The 16652-nt window shown below is 70.1% G+C and overlaps 1 protein-coding gene across 1 annotated transcript; it reads left to right on the top strand.

The window, feature by feature from the left end:
• The first annotated feature begins 8414 nt into the window (after window positions 1-8414).
• Window positions 8415-16520, top strand: TBX21 (T-box transcription factor 21). Its single transcript, XM_035569858.2, is given in 7 exon segments — window positions 8415-8920; window positions 14429-14583; window positions 14666-14787; window positions 14880-15038; window positions 15592-15653; window positions 15732-16309; window positions 16312-16520. Coding segments are annotated over 7 exon segments (1791 nt in total).
• Window positions 16521-16652: the final 132 nt, after the last annotated feature.

Raw genomic sequence — 16652 nt, 5'->3', positions numbered from 1 at the left:
CTCTGTGCCATGCCCACCCCGCGCCACCGTCCCCAGCCCCTCCGCCTGCTGCCCTCCCCAGCCCACGGTGGGTCTCAGCTCTGTGTTTCCTATGCAGCAACTTTCTTTATTTTCCCACCAAAAAACCCCTCTTATTTTGGGCCGGTTGAAAGGTTTCTTTTTCCAGCAGGCTTTCAGTTTTTTTTTTCTCAGCATTTCTATCAGTAAGGGGAAAAATGAAGCAATTTTTGCTGCTTCGCTTCTCTGGTTCTCCTGCCAGGGGCTGGTGGCAGCTGGGTCCCGGTGGCACGGGGGCGACGGGGGCTGGTTTCAGGCGGGGAGGGCGGCGGCAGTGGGGCCTGTGCCATGGAGGGGCCGCGCTGATGTAGTGCGGGGTGAGCTGACACCTTGCCCTCACAGCATCCTTCTCTCTCCTCCAGCCGGCTGCCTCAGCATCAAATTTGTCACCGATGACCCAAGGGCTCCATGAGCTCCTGGGGATCAGCCCTGAGCACAGGGTGCTCCCCCCAGGTGCACTGAGGATTTTGGCAGCCCTGGGAGCAGGGCCCCAGGTGCCCCCCGACCCACCACAGGGGCTGCAGCGGCAGCCAGGCCCCCCAGCCCTGGGGCAGGAGGTGGGAGCCCTGCAGGGTGCCCGGCCCCGGCTCCCCTCCGCCGGGTTTATAGGAAACGGTGCTGCGAGGAAGCGCCCGGCACTCCTGCCGGCGTGAACGTTTCTTTCCAGCCGTGGGCGCCGAAAGGCCCCTCTCTGCCACGGATCCGGTGTGAGTCAAAGCCAGAGCCCTGGGGTTTAACCACAAGCCCCAGAGCTGCTGTGTCATGGGGGAGCACCACCAGAGGCGTTTATAAGAAATGGGGGGGCTGCCCAGCCAGGAACGGGACCCTGGCCAGCGCAGGGGCTTTGCCCACATCGAGAGGAACCCAGGGGATGTGGGACGACCAGCATGGGCACGGCGCACAGCCCATCTTCTGCACAGCCACCGGGGCTGCTGCATTTCGGGTTCTCAGCTCAGCCCCGTCCCGGGGTGCCCGGTGCCCGCACCACCGCGGGGTGCCCGGCGCCCCAGCCCCACGGGCAGCACGGCCTCGCCTCCCTTGGGTCCCGCTGGGCCCTGTCGCAGCTCGCGGCTCGTCCCTGCCCCAGGTGTGCCGGCAGCTGCCTGGCCCCTCGCAGATGTTCCTCCTGGAGACCCAGAGCCCCTCACACGTGCCTCCCCTCCCGGCCTCAGGGAAGGCATCTGCAGCCCCAGGGAGCTCCCTCCGTGCGCACCGGAGCCGGGTGCTGGGCACCGCCAACCCTGCCACCCAAGGGGGAGGTGGCGCATTCCCCCCCCCCCCCCAACCTTCCTCATCACATGAAGGGATCGGCTCCTCATCGTCGCGCTACGGTGGGGACCCCCCTCCCTGCTCCCCAGCACGAGGGGGGCAGCGACCTCAGATGACGGCGGGGGGGCAGCCCTGGCTGCCATGTGCCCAGCGCCGTCGCAGATGCTGTGGAGCGACAAGTGCCACTGGGCCCCCGGGGGCCGGCAGCCGGCCCGGCCCAGCACACGGGGCCCGCGATCTTGCTGCGGGGAGGTGACGGAGCCAACGCGCCGTGACAAGGGCCTCGCGCCCCCCCGCCGCGGCCAGCGCCTCGGCAGCGCCCGCCGGGGGGGACTTCTCGGCTGTCACAACCGATCTGCGTTGGGGGCAGCGTCTGCCGGCGCTGTAAGTGGGGTTAAATTCGGGGTCACCTGGATCGAGCACAGGGGGGGCTGCTGGAAGACAGCTCCCCACCCCAAAAACAAACACACACACCTCCTGTGCCCGGGCACCCCTTGTCCCCAGTCGCCACCAGAGTGGGATGGGTGGGGTGGGGTGGCGGGGCCGTGCTCCTTGTGGGGAGCGCTGGGGTGAGGCAGAGGGGGAGAAAATGAGACCCCCGGCCCCTGCCCGCCGCGGGGACAGCGCGGAGGTGGGCAGCCACGGCAGCAGCCCCATGGCAGGCTTGTCCCCGGAGGTGGCAGGGAGCTCGTGCCATGACCGAGGGGACACGGGGGATGCGGTGGCCACGACCTGCCCCCGGCGCTGTGCTGCCCAGCAGCCCCAAAGCCACCAGAGGCACCGCCACCCGTGTCAGCGTCAACTCCCCGTGACCCTCCGGGACAGGCACCGCTGCCACCGTCACCATGCGGCCACCCCGGGGCCACCATCACGGGCAGCTGGACCCCAACCGCCCCTGCCAGGAATCGGATGGAGCTGCAGAAATTCCTGCGGGGAACCTCAGCGTCCCCCCAAAAGCCCCGCAGCCAGCACGGGGCAGTTCTGGGCTGTGAAAGCAGCATTTGGGGGCAAATCCCACCTAATCTGTGCAGGCAGAAACACCCACCCTTGTCCGAGGCCAAGCCCCGGTGCTCTGGATTTGCTGGGGCCTGGGCAGGTGGGATTTGGGGCTGGGCCCCCTGCCCGGTGCCGCCGGCCCCTGCCACCCCGCGCCCCCACCTTGTTTTCAGTGCCTGTGTCGCTGCCTGGGCTCACACTGATCAGGCTGCAGCCGCAGGCAGGTGCTTTTAACTAGCTGCTGAAATTAAAACGGCTCCGTCTCCTTCCCCCTGACCTATTTTTAACATTTGATTGGATTTTCTTCCTGCGCGCCAGCCCCTGGTGGGGCCACGGTGTCAGCCCCGCGTCACATCAGTGAACACGCGCGGGGCGTCATTTGTCACTTTGCATCTCCCAGAGCCCCCCCGGACAGCGCAGCGGGTGCATGGGGGGCCAGCCCGGGCTTTGCCCGCATTCCCTTGCCCGGCTCCGCTGCACCACAGCTGCTCCGTGCCCTGCCCGCAGCGCTCTGGGCACCATCCCCGCATCCCCATATCCCAGCACCGTCCCCGCGACGAGGCCCAGCTGTCGGCGCCACCATCCCGGCCCTTTCCTGTGGTCCCAGGTGCTGCGCGGGAGGGTCCCTGCGGGGGCCGGGACACCCGAGTGCGGTCCCCGTCCTCGAGCAGCCGGCGCTGACACCTCCACTTCCGCTTGGCACGGCTCTGCCGGTTATTTTTAACCCCTGGCTCCTCCGTTAGGCATGCGGCGAGCCCCCCCCCACCGCCACCCTGCCTCCGGCTGCTGCCCCCCGCGGCAGGATCGGGCTCTTTGGAGCTGGGCTGGGCCCTGAGGGGCAGGCTGGGACCCCCTGGGATGGAGTGGGACCAGTGGGGCTGTATGGGACTGGTGGGGCAGGATGGGGCCAATGGGGCAAGATGGGACCACTGGGGCAGGATGGGACCGGTGGGGCAGGATGGGACCCAGCAGAGTAGGACAGGACCCTGCAGGGCAGGATGGGACCAGCAGGAGCAGGGCAGGGTTCACCACTGCTCTCACTTCTGGGCTGCAGCAGCCACAGCCCCGTCCCGGAGGGGCCAGGACCCCCGTGCCCCCACGCCAGCTGTGCCACTGGGCCTGCAGGGCCCCTTCACCCCTGTCCCGTGGCCGGGTCCCTGACTGGGGCTCTGCGCCGCCCGGTCCCGCGGTGCCACGGAGGCCAGTGTGCGTGGCCGCCCGCCCACCGGCCCCCGGCTGCACCCCAGCCCCGCGCTGTCAGACGTCGCAGCACGTGGCCCCCCCCCCGCCCCACACGGTCAGCGCTCATCACGCCCCGGTGAAGATGAGGGGCCGGGGGCTGCGCCCCGAGCCCCCCACGCCGCCGTCATGCTAAGCCGGCCAGACAGGGGCTGCGGCCCCCGAGCGCTCCGGAGGGAACCGCGGCTTTTCAGGGAAGATCTGGCTCCCGCTGAAGCAAATCGGGTGCTACAGGAATCGGGCGAGGGGTCAGGGGGAGGCGGGTGGGGGCTGAAACGGACTCCCCCAGCCCCGCGGCACAGGCGGGCGCCCGGCACTGCGGGGGGGGCAGAGCTGGCGCACACTCGCCCTGGCACGCGCAGACAGCGGCGATCCTGCACACAGCCGTGCTCACACCGGCCCCATGCACACCCCAGCCCCTTGCACACCCATGCACACACACATCAGCCTCTCTCATGCTTGCACACGCACCCCGTCCCCTTGCACACACGCTCAGCCTCACGCTCAGCTCCCTGTGCTCATCCTGCCCCGTGCATGGGGGGTGCTGGCACCCGCAGGGACGCGGGGGGAGCTGCCCTGTGCAGGCTGGGGATGAGTCCCATGGCCAGGGTGAGCAGTGAGGAGGAGGAAGAGGGCCTGGAGCTGAACCACGGTTTGGGCTCCCAGGGGCCACAGGGAAGGCGCTGGGTGCTGGTGAGCAGGATCCGGCCCACGGGAGGGGGCAGCGCCGCTGCCACCGCGGGGTCCCGCGGCTCCAGGGCCGGGTGTCACGGCGGGGGCTGCGCAGGGGTTAACGGCGCGGGCGAGCACCAGGAGGGTTTTGGATGGCACCGAGCTATGTTAATGACTTTTCTTCCTGTTCCTCTCCTTTTACACCGAGGGCAGCTCGGTAACCAGAGCCTGCTTCCTTCCCTGAGATTAAGGAGCCGACTGCTTGTGTCCCCCCCCTCACTGCCCCCCCCCCCCTCCCGAGCAGCCACTGACTTGTCACCCAGCATCTGTCCCCAGCTCCCATGGGTGCTGAGCATCCTCTCAGCCCCAGCCAGGATTCCCCCACCAGACGGGGAGCTGCTTTCTAGGGTGCTCTGGGGAAGCCCTGCGGTGCTGCTGCCCCCCCAACCCCCCCACAGGGTTTGGGGCGCAGAGGTGGCTGCTGACGGTGCTGCGGGTTGGGGCAGGAAGTGGGGGGGCCAGGGCCAGGGTCGGGGGCAGGTGAGCGGGGGCCAGGGTTTGCCACGGCAGGGCTGAGACCCCCAACCAGCCCCTAGCCCCCAGCCACGCACGGTCCCTGTGGGGGGGGAACACGTCACTGCCCGTGACTCGGTTTCCCCCACCCGATGTGACACATGGGACGCCTGCTGGTGGGGGGGGGGGCACACAGGGGGTGTCCCAAACCATGGGACGGCCGCTCTGGGCTGCACGAGGCTGTGCCAGCCCCAGAACAGGAGCCAGGGCCGGGGCAGGCATCAGAGGAGACCGGCGTTGGGGGGCTCTTGGCGGGGGGGGAGTCCAGCATTGACGCTCTGCTCCGTGGCACCCGGCTCCAGCCCCTGCCCAGTGCTGAGCCGGACCCCTCCCCAGCCATGCCACCCCCCGAGCTGGGGGGGGGGGGGGGGGGGGGGGGGGGGGGGGGGCAGCTCTGCAGGCACCACTGCGTGTCCCGCAATGCAGCCACGGCCCCCCCCCAGGCCGGGCGCTGGGGTCCCATGCCCCACAGGTGGCTGTCCCGGCCTCGCCGCGCTGCGGTTTGCGTTCATGCCCCCACGAGCTCCTCAGCAGCGCGCTGCCTTCGAGCAGCAGCGAGATGCAAATTCCTCTGGGGTGGGGGGAGTATTTTTGTTTTTCCCTGAGACCAAATTTAGCCCCCGCGGGTGCCTGGTGCATTTGCGCTCGTTTTAATAATGAAAACAGGAACAATGCCATTTACTAAGAAAATAACCCCCAGGTTTCCCCTCGGTCCCCCGCCAGCAAATTCCTGCCGGAAAAGCGAATCCGCTCTGCACCCCCGGAGCAGCATCTGCCGGGGGTGGCCTGGGTGGCAGCGTGGGGACAGCAGGACCTGGGGACAGGAACCCTGCCCTGTGCTCACGGGGGTCACCAAAGAAAGCCCCTGCCAGGGTTTGGCCCTGGGTGCAGCTGTGGTGACATCCGTGGAGATGTGTCACAGAGGGGACATGGGGCAGGGGGTGTCCACCAAAGGCCCCCGTCTTGCGCTGGTGCTGGAGACCCCAGAGATGTGCAGGTTTAATCCTGCCACTGCAGGAGGAGGCTGTGGCTGGGGGGCGATGCTGGGGCTGCTCCCAAGCACGGGCTTGGCTCCGAGGGCACTCGGCCCCTCGCTGGGGCTGATTTTGGTGGGGTTGTGTCCTGTTCGGGGTCTCCATTTTCGGGGGTTTCAGCCCCCCGCCACCCCCCTCAGATGTGCAAAGTGCTGAACTGCTTCAACCATCTGCAGGGGGAAACTGAGGCACGGGGGTTGAAGCAGGGAATTTCCTCCCGGGGTCCCAGGTCTTCTGTCCCTGGCTGTGGGGGGCTGCCTGAGGTGACAGCAGGGGGGCTCCTGGCTCTCCCTTCCTGGCCCCACGGTGGGGGGACACCGGTGCTGAGCTGGAGTCCCGCTGTGCCTCCCAGGGAGGGCAGCGTCCCCGGTGTCACCTTGCTGTGGGGAATCAAGGACGGGACATCCTGGGGACTGAGCCACATCTCCAAGGTTGGGGTCCCTCACCCCACGGTGGCCCCGTCGGGACCTGTGCTGGGGGGGCAATGGCACAGTGGGGAGCCCAGCACCGCCACGCTGATCCCGCAGCAGGGGTGCCTGTGAATTTATCCTCGCCGGCGATGGTACAAGGGAATGAATTAGCACATCGTGACGTCAGGGAGCACATGTGCTGCAGCACTTTCTGCCCCCCCCCCCCCCCCCCCCCGTTAATGAGGCGCTCCCCCCTTGATGCACGCCCTCCAGCCTTTATTTTTCTTCCTATAAATATTTTCTGGAAATTTCCTTGTTTTCTTTCTTGTTCTCACTCAGGAACTCGGCGGGGTGACTCCTGCTCGCTGCTTCGGGGAGGGGGCAGCTGCGCCCCCGCAGCTGGGGGGGGATGGAGGGGGGGGGGCAGCTGCTGTGCTCAGCCCTGGGTGCAGCCCCTGCATCGCGCACAGCGGGCAGCGGTTGTGCCAGGGAGGGGTGCACACGTGTGAGTGTGCGCGCGCGCGTGTGTGTGTGCATGTGTGTGCACTAGGCCAGGGCTGGGCACGGGGAGACTGCACCCAGAGCAATGCCATCCCCCCCCCCGCAACTGCCAGCCCCCCTGGCTCAGCTGCGGCCCCCACCCCACACATCCTTAACTCCCCATTTCCTCCTGGGGGAAGCAGAGCCATCCCCATCCCCATCCCCGTCCCCGTCCCCGTCCCCGTCCGTGTCCCCATCCAGCCCCGCAGCAGCACCAGCACCCAATGTGCGGGGCCAGGGAATTTAGGGCCAGAGACCTGCGTGTGTCCCTCTCTGTGCTGCTGCCCCCTTCCCACGTGTGCCCCCACTCCGGGGAGGGGACCCCAGGCACATCCCTGAGCCCAGGGTCTGAGCCCGGACCCCAGGCAGGGGACAGATGGGACGGTGGTGGAGTTGCTCATCCTTGGGTGCGGTTTGGGAGCAGCGTGCGCAGGGCAGCCCCATCTCCCATGAGCCAGGGAGCACCCAAGGGAAGCAGCCCCCGCCCCCCCCCCCACGGGGCAGGACGCCCCTTGGGGATGGCTCCAGGGGACACAGGGACTTCCAGGTCAAGGCCTGGCCCCGGGACGGGCAGGGAAAGGGGCTGGGAGTGGGCAGGGGCACGGGGTAGGCAGGGTTTGTCACCCAGGTGGCCCCAGGGGGCTCGGACCACCCAGACCCACACAAGGGGAGCGGGGCCAGGAGCAGGACAGGCCCCAGCTGCCCCCCCAGGCACCCCCCAGCCCCGCTCTGAGCTTCCGGTTGCTCCACCCCGGCAGGAGCCGGGCTTGGCCCGTGCTGGTTTTCTCTTGGTGAGCCCAAATAAAGCCATTTTTCTCCCGGTGATCCAAAATAAAGCCGGTTTTCTCCTGGTGAGCCCCAAAAGCCGTGCCCCCTGCTCACGGGGGGGCCAGAGCACCCCGGGCCCCGCGGCTCTGCCTTGGGGCAGCTCCGAGCCGTGACCCCGGGGGGCGCGGGGGGGCCCCAAACACCCAGCGTGCGGTGGGGGCAGCCGGGGGCAGGGGGCCAGCACCGCGGGCAGGCGGCGAATTAACGGTTACCGAGGGGCGCGGGCAGGAAGGGGTCAGGGCTTGGGCCGGCCCCCGGTGCCGGGTCCTCCGTGCCCCGTCCCCGGTCCCCATCCCTGGCTGCCGGCCCTGCCCGGTCGCCGCTCCCCGGACCCCGGCCCCGGCCCGCCCCGCGCCCGCCGCGTGTCCCGGTGCCGCGCGGCCCCGCCCCGTGCCGGTTCCCCGCCCCGGTGGGGGCTGGACGGGGCGGCCCCGGGCGGGGCTCCCGTTGCGGAGCCGCTTCTTTGGATAAGAGGCGCGGGCGGCGGGGATGGGGCAGGTGCGGTGAGGGCGGCGGCGCCGGCAGCGGCACCGGCAGCAGCGGGGCAGCAGCGGGGCAGCAGCGGGGCAGGGCGGCCCCCCCCGCCCCCCCGGCACCCCCCATCCCGGCGGCACTTCTGGGGCTTTCCGCGAGTCCGGGGCTTTTCCTTCCTCGGCCCTCGGCCCCCGCGGCTTTCCCCGGGGCATGGAGCGGGCGGCGGGCGCGCAGCGCGGGGGGCGCCGCTGAGGCTCGGGGGCGGCGGGGGCGGCGGGGCCGGTGAGCGGCGGAGCGGGACCGGGCTCCCCGCCGCCCGTCCATGGGCGCTCTGGAGCCGGCCGCCGGAGCCCCCCGCGCCGCCCTCCCCATGCTCAGCGGCGCCGCCAGCTTCGCCAAGGAGCCGCCGGGCGCCCGGGACGCCGCCGCCGCCGCCGCCTACTACGGCGAGCCCGGGGCCCCGGAGCCGCCCGTCCCGCCGCTGCCCTACGGCGCGCCCCCCGTGCCCGGCGGCTTCGGCGGCGGCGGCGGCCGCTTTCTCGGGCCGTGCCCGCCCTACCGGGCGCCGCCGCCCGCCGCCGCCCCGGCCGCGGGGACCGGTTACGCGGCGGCGGCGGGCGAGGGCTACGCGGGCGCGGAGCTGTACGGGGGCGCGGAGGGCGCCTACGGCCCCGGCGGAGCCCCCGCGCTGTGCCCCCGCGCCGGGCAGCTCTGCGCCCTGCCCGGGTACCGGGCGGCCGGCAAGGTGCAGGTGATGCTCAACAACTTCCCGCTGTGGGCCAAGTTCCACAAGCACCAGACCGAGATGATCATCACCAAGCAGGGCAGGTGAGCGCCGGGCCGGGGGGCTCCGGGGGGGCTCCGGGGGCGCGGCGGGACCGCGGGGGGCCGGGGCTGGGGCCGCCGGCGCGGCGGCACCGGGACGGGACGGGACGGGACGGGTGGGGCTGAGGCTGCGCTGCCTCCCCTGCCCTCCCCAGGAGGCTGGGGCGGATGCGTCGGGGCTGTGCGAGTGAGGGGGGGTCCCCGAGTCTCTGGGGGGTCTTTCTGTGTGTGCAAAGGGAAAAAAATCGGGGGGGCGAAGCAGCCCCTCCCCCCCCCCCCCCCCCGGGACTTTTTGGGGCGAGTGGAGGCTGGTTGCAAAGAGAAAGGGGTCAGAGCCCACTGCCGGCGCAGGCTCTGCGGGACGTCTTTAGGGTCCCGTGGGGGTGTCCCTGTGTCCATGAGGGTGGAACGGGGCCTCAGGACCTCCCGTGCCCAGGCTGGGTATGGGGACGCAGGCTCTGGTTGTGCCGGGGAGCGCGGGGCGATCGCCCCAGGGAGCAGCCTTCATCCGGCCTCAGCCCAGGGGCCAGATCCAGGGCTCGGCACCGCAACAAGTGGGGAGACCACGGGCACGGGGGGTGGGTGACAGCCCCGAGCCCCCCGCGGCACAGAAATCCCCCACCTGACCTGCTGTCCCCAGGTGCCCACACTCCTCTGGGGGAGAGGCAGAGGCTGGGAGCCCCCCTGCCCCTCGTGTGTGTGGGGGCATTTTGGCAAGGTCCTGGGCACAAAAACAGCTGCTGGTGACACCACAGCTGGGCACCTGCTGTGCATCCTGCCCGCGGTGCTCGTAGTGGGGCCGCAGCCTGAGCTGGGAAGGGGCTGGAGGCTGGGGCAGGACTGGGGAGTGCGCTGGGGGGGCTGAGACCCCCCTGCCCCTGCCAGCGCTCCCGCTCAGGGGGACTGGGTGCAGTGAGGGCCGTGGAGCCACCCCCCAGAGCTTGCCCTTTGGCCCCAGGCTGGAGTTTTGTGCTGAAATGAGAAGGGGAGCACAAACACGAGTGTGGGGGGGTGGGCAGGCAGGGTCTGGTGTGCGTGGCGGGGCTTGGCCCTGCTGGTCCAGGCAGGGGGGGGCCAGTAGCACCTGCTGCGTGTCCCCGTGGCCGGGGCTCAGCTCACTGCCTGCGGCTGGCAAAGCCCCCAGCTCCCCCTGCTGTAGCCACCCCCCCTGCCACCACTGTCCCCCCCCCCCCAGGGCTCGCCCTGCTCTCAGCCCCTTTTCCTGGGTGAGCGTCGGGGCCTGCGGCCGCTGGCAGCGCCCCTTCTGCTGCCTCCCCCTCTCCCTTCCCTCGGCCGAGACAGGCGGTGTCACTTCGATGCTGAAACCAACCTGCTTAATGTGTTGGAAGTCTAAACGCGTTAGGGCCGCTTGGTTTGCCACGGTCCTTCCCGGGCCTGCTCCCCCCCCGGCCCCCCTGCCGGGCTCGGGACCGTGCAGCAGCAAACTGTCACCGTCAGGGACGGGTGATGTGTCCCCCATGGGCCGGGGGGTGTCAGTGCCTTGGGGTTGTTTCCTGCCCGCCGTCGTCCAGGTCCTGGGGGGCCCCGCTGAGCTTCGCCCAGAGCTCTCCTCACGCTCCCCCATCAGGGGCAGGTGAGGAGGCAGTGCCTGTCCCCACTGCCTCGGGCCTGGGTGCTGGGTGCTGGGAGCTTGGTGCCTGCAGAGACCCCGTCCTCTGCCCCGCTGCTCATTCTGACTCTGCCACCAGCTCCTGCCTGAAACCAGGTGCTTTGGGAGCTCTTTCTCTAGCTCCATCCCCCGTGAGAGCTCTACAGAGAAGCTGGGGTCTGGGGGATGTGTGGTCGGTGCTGGGGGGGCTCACGACAAACCCAGCCCCGGGGAGATGTCAAACCCAGAGCCACAAAACATCCGCTTCCCCAGACCCTGAGCTGCTTTTGCAAAAATCTCTGTGCAGGGCCTGGCTGCAGCGCTGCTGAAACACAGGAAAAACCCCAAAGCGGGGGCATGAAGGGAAAGGTGCACGGGGGCTGGGGCGCTCTGCCCTCCCTGGGGGGCTCCTGTCTCAGGGAGGGGGCTTGGGGGCCTCGGGTGCAGGTGCGGGTGGCCTTGCTGGTGCCTCTGGCAGAGCCGGGCAGGAAGAGGGACGCGTTCCGCTGGGGTGAGGACCCCCCCACACTGGTCTACGCAGCCGCACGGCTCTCTCCTGGCCACCGTCCCCACGGAGAGGAGCTGAGGCCAAGTGGGAGGGGGCAGTGCTGGGTGCCCCCACCTCACCGCGGGTCCAAGCGGGGGGATTTACCCCACCAGTGCTCCTGCCCCAGCTCTGTTCCACGTCCCCCGCCTGCCCACGCTGTCCTGTGCCCTCTCTTCCCTGGTGCAAAAATGCCCCCCCGGGCTCTCTGGTGGGTCCCTGCCCTCCTCTGCAGTGCCCGGGGCTTGGCCAGGGCAGGATTTCTGCGGAAAACCCCAAGGACTCACCATTGCCACATGGGCCATGGGGCAAAGGGTCTGGGGAATTCCTGCCACCGTTTTTTGCTGCGAAGCTGGGGCTGGCCGTGCCTTTGGAGGACGGGGGCTGGCTAGCCTTTGGGGACATCTTTGCCTTTGGGGACACGAGGGTTGGCGTTGCCTTCAGGGGGGTGCAGGGGTTGCTTTGTATTTGGGGACACGTGGATTGGTGGTACTTTTTGGCAGGACACAGGACGCTTTCCAGTTGCCCTCTGCAGGGACTGGAGTTGTGCTTGAGGATGGTTTTGCTTCGGGCAGATGCAGGGGTCGGCTCCGGGTTGGGACGTGCAGGAGATGGCCTCGCTCTGGGGCAACGCGGGGCCGGCTTTGCCTTTTGGGGGGACCCTGGGCTGCTTCGCCCTCGCTGGCGGCTGGATGGGGATGGGGACGGTGTTCCCAGGTGGCTGCACAGGGAGGACGAGGCCAGCTCGCCGTGCCGTGCTGTGCCGTGCCGTGCGGTGCAGCCGCGGCGTGGGGGCTGGGGCAGGTGCTGCAGGGGCTGCGCCGATCTCCCACGCGGCCGCGGTTCTTGCGGCCGCTTCGTCTGGGGCGCGCCGGGTTGCCATGGGGAGACGAGAGGCGGCTCAGGAAGCTGGCAGCCCCCCCCGGTGCGCGGGCTCCGGGGGCTGCCTGAGCAAGGCTCCCTTCGGGCCGCCCGCTCGCCTCCCCAGCCAGGTTCATCCTCACGTCCCTGCTCCCTGCGTCCCCGTGGCCCCGTGTGCTCAGTTCTCATGCAACCCGCAGCCCTGCGTCCTTGCAGCCCTGGCCCCTGGATGTGCGTGTATACCCCCTGCCCCCATGGCCTGACCCCCCCAGCCGCACCGGGCCCTGGTGGCGGGGGGGCACCTGAGTCGAGGGGTTCTTTCAGGGGCACCTGGGGGCAGCCTGGCAGTTGGGAGCCCCCTTCAGAGCTCCAGGGACAAAGCTGCAAAGGGGCAGACGCGGGAGGCTGGCGCCAGCTTTGGGGTGAGCACGGGGCTGGGCCGGGGGGGGTCCCACACCCCCACATGGCACCTCCCAAACCACAGGGGCCAAACCCAGGGGAGCCGAGTCCTGCCTGAGAAGCAGCCCCAGGAGCTAAAATGCCGGAGGATTTAAAAATAAATGCGAGGCTTGCGTGGTTTCGGGTCTTGCCACCGCCCTCCAGTGCCCCGGCCAAGCCCTGTGGTTTGCACCACGGCAGCATTTGAAATAAAAATCTCTCTTTGCTCCCCAATCAGCACAACTCTCGGGGAGATGGTTGTGGTGTAGCAAACAAAGTGCAAAACCCCAGAAAAATGCTCTTTTCTTCCTCCCTGCTCTTTGCAGCACCGGGGGTTGGTGCGGCACCCAGCGCGGCTGCCTGCACCGGGGCTGAGCTGCCTCCCGTGCTCACCAGGACCCGGTGCCGGGGGGGCATTTCCCGCGGGCCGCCCGGGGCCCGGTGCAGCCGGTGCCTCGGGGCCAGCGCAGCCCTCGCTGCCGCCCTTTGATGTGGTCGGGATTTTATCGGGGGTGGGAGCCCCGGTGCCTCGAAGCAGCAGCTTCTTGCTCACTTGGGACCAAACCTCAGCCGAGGCCGGGCAGGGATGAGCCCGGGGCCACCCCCCTTGGGCTCGGTGTGGGCCGGGGGCCGGGTGTCAGCCCCCCGAGCAGCCCCCCCAGAGCCGCAGTGCCGGGGGCTGCCGCCTGCCTCGGCCCCAGGCAGCGCAGGGCCGAGCACGTGTGCAGCTCCTTGCAGTGCGCTGCTTTCTTTTTCTTTTTCTTTTCCTCCCTCTCTCGCAAGGGCAATTTTGAGTCACCAGCACCCAGCCGGGCTCTGCGCGCTCTTTCCATTGCTCCTCGCCCGCTGCCGGCCCCGGCCCAACGGCCCCTGCCCCAGCGGCGCTTCCTGCCAGGGCGACGCCGAGCCCCCCGGCAGCTTCAGGGGCTCACCAGCCTCAGCCCTGGCCCCCCCTCATATTTCTGCCTGCCCACCCCCAGCAGATGGAGAGGAGCAGGACGGGGCCGTGGGTTCAGCAGGGAGCCCCCCACCCTGCAGTTGCCATCCCGAGTCCATCAGGCTCTGCCTTAGGGCAGGGCGAGAACCCCAGCGCTGGGGGGGCAGGGGCAGGGACCCCCCCCTTCCTGTGCCAGCGGGGAGGCAAAGCAAAGCCTGGGGCTGCAGCCAGGTCAGGGCTGGCTGCTGAGGGGGGGTAGCAGCAGCTGCCCCCCGGTGCCCACCCCCTGCCTGCAGCAGGGCACCCTGGCTGGCCACAGCAGCTCACGGCTTGCGGGGCCTGTTCTGAGGAGCTCCGGTTCCTGCTTTATGGGAAACGGCAGCACCATGAGGAAGCCGGAGCAGAGGGGATGAGCCACCCCCCCCAGACCTGTGCCCCCCACCCTCACCCGCTGGGCACCGGCACCCAGCCAGCGGCACAGGCTGACGGCAGTGCTGACGCTGGGGCTGGCCCCCAGCTCCAGCCTCTAATGGCCGAAAGTCCAGCAGGTGCTGAGATGCCCCCCCCCTGAAATGCCCCCCCTTGAGGAGCCAAGTTCTGGCTGGGGGGGGCACGAAGCAGTGTCCGCAGCCCGGGCTCGAGGTCCTGCTGCGACCCCAAACCTGCAGCTGGGGCTGCCGGGGCCAGCGGTGGGAAAGCGGGGACTGAACCTGGGGGTGAGGGTTTGGGCCTCCCCCCCTTTGTGCACAGGGACAGTGGGGGCATGGCTGTGCTGTGGGGGGCAGACGCAGCCCCTGACCGCAGGGTCCCCCCTGGCCGTCCCGTCCCGTCCCCTCGCTGCCCTTGGCGCTGGCGCCCAGCCCGAAATAGCAGCGGTGTTGGTTTCCGAACCGGAAGGTGCTCGGGGAGGGGGAGGAAGGTGCCGGGGGGGGGGAATCGGCCCCGGAGAGCAGCCCCCAGCTGCCGGGGTCAGTCAGCGCCGCGGGGCACCCACCGGGCACGGGGGGGGCTGGCGGCGGCTCCCCCACCCCCGTGGGCAGAGCGGGGCTCACGGCCCCGCACCTGGTGCGGCGGGGCTGTGGGGGGGGGGGGGGGGTAACGCTCCCGTTGTGCCCCCCCCAGGCGCATGTTCCCGTTCCTCAGCTTCAACCTCTCAGGGCTCAACCCTGTGGCCCACTACAGCGTCTGCGTGGACGTGGTGCTGGTGGACCAGCACCACTGGCGCTACCAGGGCGGCAAGTGGGTGCAGTGCGGCAAGGCCGAGGGCAACATGCCAGGTACAGGCGGCACGGTCCCTGTCCCCCCCGACCCCCCCCCGGGGCTGTGAGCGGGGTAACCCCCCCGTGTGCCTCCCCCCAGGGAACCGCCTCTACCTGCACCCCGACTCGCCCAACACGGGCGCACACTGGATGCGCCAGGAGGTCTCCTTTGGGAAGCTGAAGCTCACCAACAACAAGGGCGCAGCCAACAACGTCGGACAGGTACGGCCCCCTACCCCCCCCCCCCCCCGCACGCACCTTCCCCCCCCCCCCCCCAAAAAAAATGCACCCCCCCCGACGGCCGCTGCCCCCAGATGATCGTGCTGCAGTCGCTGCACAAGTACCAGCCCCGGCTGCACGTGACGGAGGTGAAGGAGGGCGAGGGCGAGGCACCGTGCCCCTCCCCGCACACCCACACCTTCGCCTTCCCCGAGACCCAGTTCATCGCCGTCACAGCCTACCAGAACGCTGACGTGAGTGCGAGACCCCCCCCCGCCCCCCCCCCAGCCCCTCCCCCCCCCATTCCCTTCTTTCCCAGGCATTGCAGAATCCCCAGCACCCCTCAGCCTCACGGGGACCCCCGATACACCCCAATGTCACCCTGGCATCACAGCAGCCCCTGGTACCCCCCCCCCCCGCCCCAGCCCCCCAGCATCATCCCGATGCATCACAGAAACCCCAAAGCCAACCCCCACCGCTACCCCCTCCCTCTGCCAACGCCCTGGCACTCCCTGCAGCCCTCAGCGTCCCCATATCCCCCCCCCATACCCCCTCTGCATCCCAGCACCCTCAGTGCCCCCCCAGCACCCCATCCATCACCCCTGGTCCCCATCAGCCTCCCCCGCCCCGTGCACAGCCGCCCCCCCACCATGGGCCCTGGGGTGGGCATCCTGGGACTGCGGGGCGGGGGGGTGGGGGGGGCTACGGGCTGGAAAAGGGACAGGGCACAGCCCTGCCGGGGGGGGCTGGCAGCAGCCCCAGCCCCCCCCCCCCATCTCCACAACCCCCCCCCCCCCCCCCCCCCAGATCACCCAGCTGAAGATCGACCACAACCCCTTCGCCAAAGGCTTCCGGGACAACTTTGACTCGTGAGTACCCCCCCCGCCCCCCCCCCCCCGGCCTTGGGAGGAGCGTGCCCCCCCCACACCCACCGTGTCCCCCCCCAGGATGTACGCGGCCTCGGAGGGCGACCGCCTGACCCCGTCTCCGCCGGACGCCCCCGGCTGCCCCCAGCTGCTGCCGGGCCCCCGCTTCCAGCCCTTCCTGCAGGAGCAGTACCCGCTGCCCCCCGGGCGCTTCTACAACGGGGAGCGGGGGCCCCCGCTGCCCCTGCCCCCCAAGGACCCCCCCCGCTGGTACTTTGCCCCCCAGCAGCCGCCCGCCGGGGCCCTGGAGTTCGGCGGCTACGAGGGGGGGTACGGCGGGGGCAAGCTGGTGCCCTACGGGGTGAAGCCCTTCGCCCTGCCGCCTGCCACCCACCCGCCTCTGCCCTACTACCACGAGGGGCCGGCGGCTTTCGGGGGGCCGGGGGCCTGGGGCCCCGGGCAGTACGTGCCCAAGGGCAGCCCCGGGACCCTGGGCTGGTACCGGGAGCCCCGGGAGGAGAAGTGCAAGGAGGCGGAGGGCTGGACCCCCGAGCCCCCCGTTGCCAAGCCCGGCGAGGCCGCGGAGCCGGGGCTGTACGAGGCGGGCTGCAAGCGGCGCCGCGTGTCCCCGTACCCCTCCAGCGCCGAGAGCTCGCCCCCGGCCCGCAACGGGGACCTCTACGACAAGGAGCCGGGCGCTGACGGCAGCTACTACGGCTTCTACGGGAACTGAGCCACGGCGGTGGGGAGGACACAGACCCCCCCCCCCCCCCCCAATCCAGGCACCCCAAGAAATGTCGGGCACCCCAGAGCCATGGCAGCAAAAACCCTTCAGGGGCTGGAGCCAAGCCCCGCGCAGGGCATCCTTGACCATGTCCCCCCCCCCCCCCCCCCATTTAACACCCAATGCTGGGAAGACTTGAGTTGGGGGGGGGGGGGGGGGCCGCATTCAGACAATCAGCCCCCAGTGCCACCCAGGTGGGGCCACAGGGGTGGGCGGGG

The sequence above is a fragment of the Cygnus atratus genome, chromosome 25, assembly GCF_013377495.2.
Source record: "Cygnus atratus isolate AKBS03 ecotype Queensland, Australia chromosome 25, CAtr_DNAZoo_HiC_assembly, whole genome shotgun sequence".
Lineage (NCBI taxonomy): Eukaryota > Metazoa > Chordata > Aves > Anseriformes > Anatidae > Cygnus > Cygnus atratus.
The sequence above is the reverse complement of the archived record's forward strand: the minus strand, read 5'-3'. Positions and strand labels throughout refer to the sequence as shown.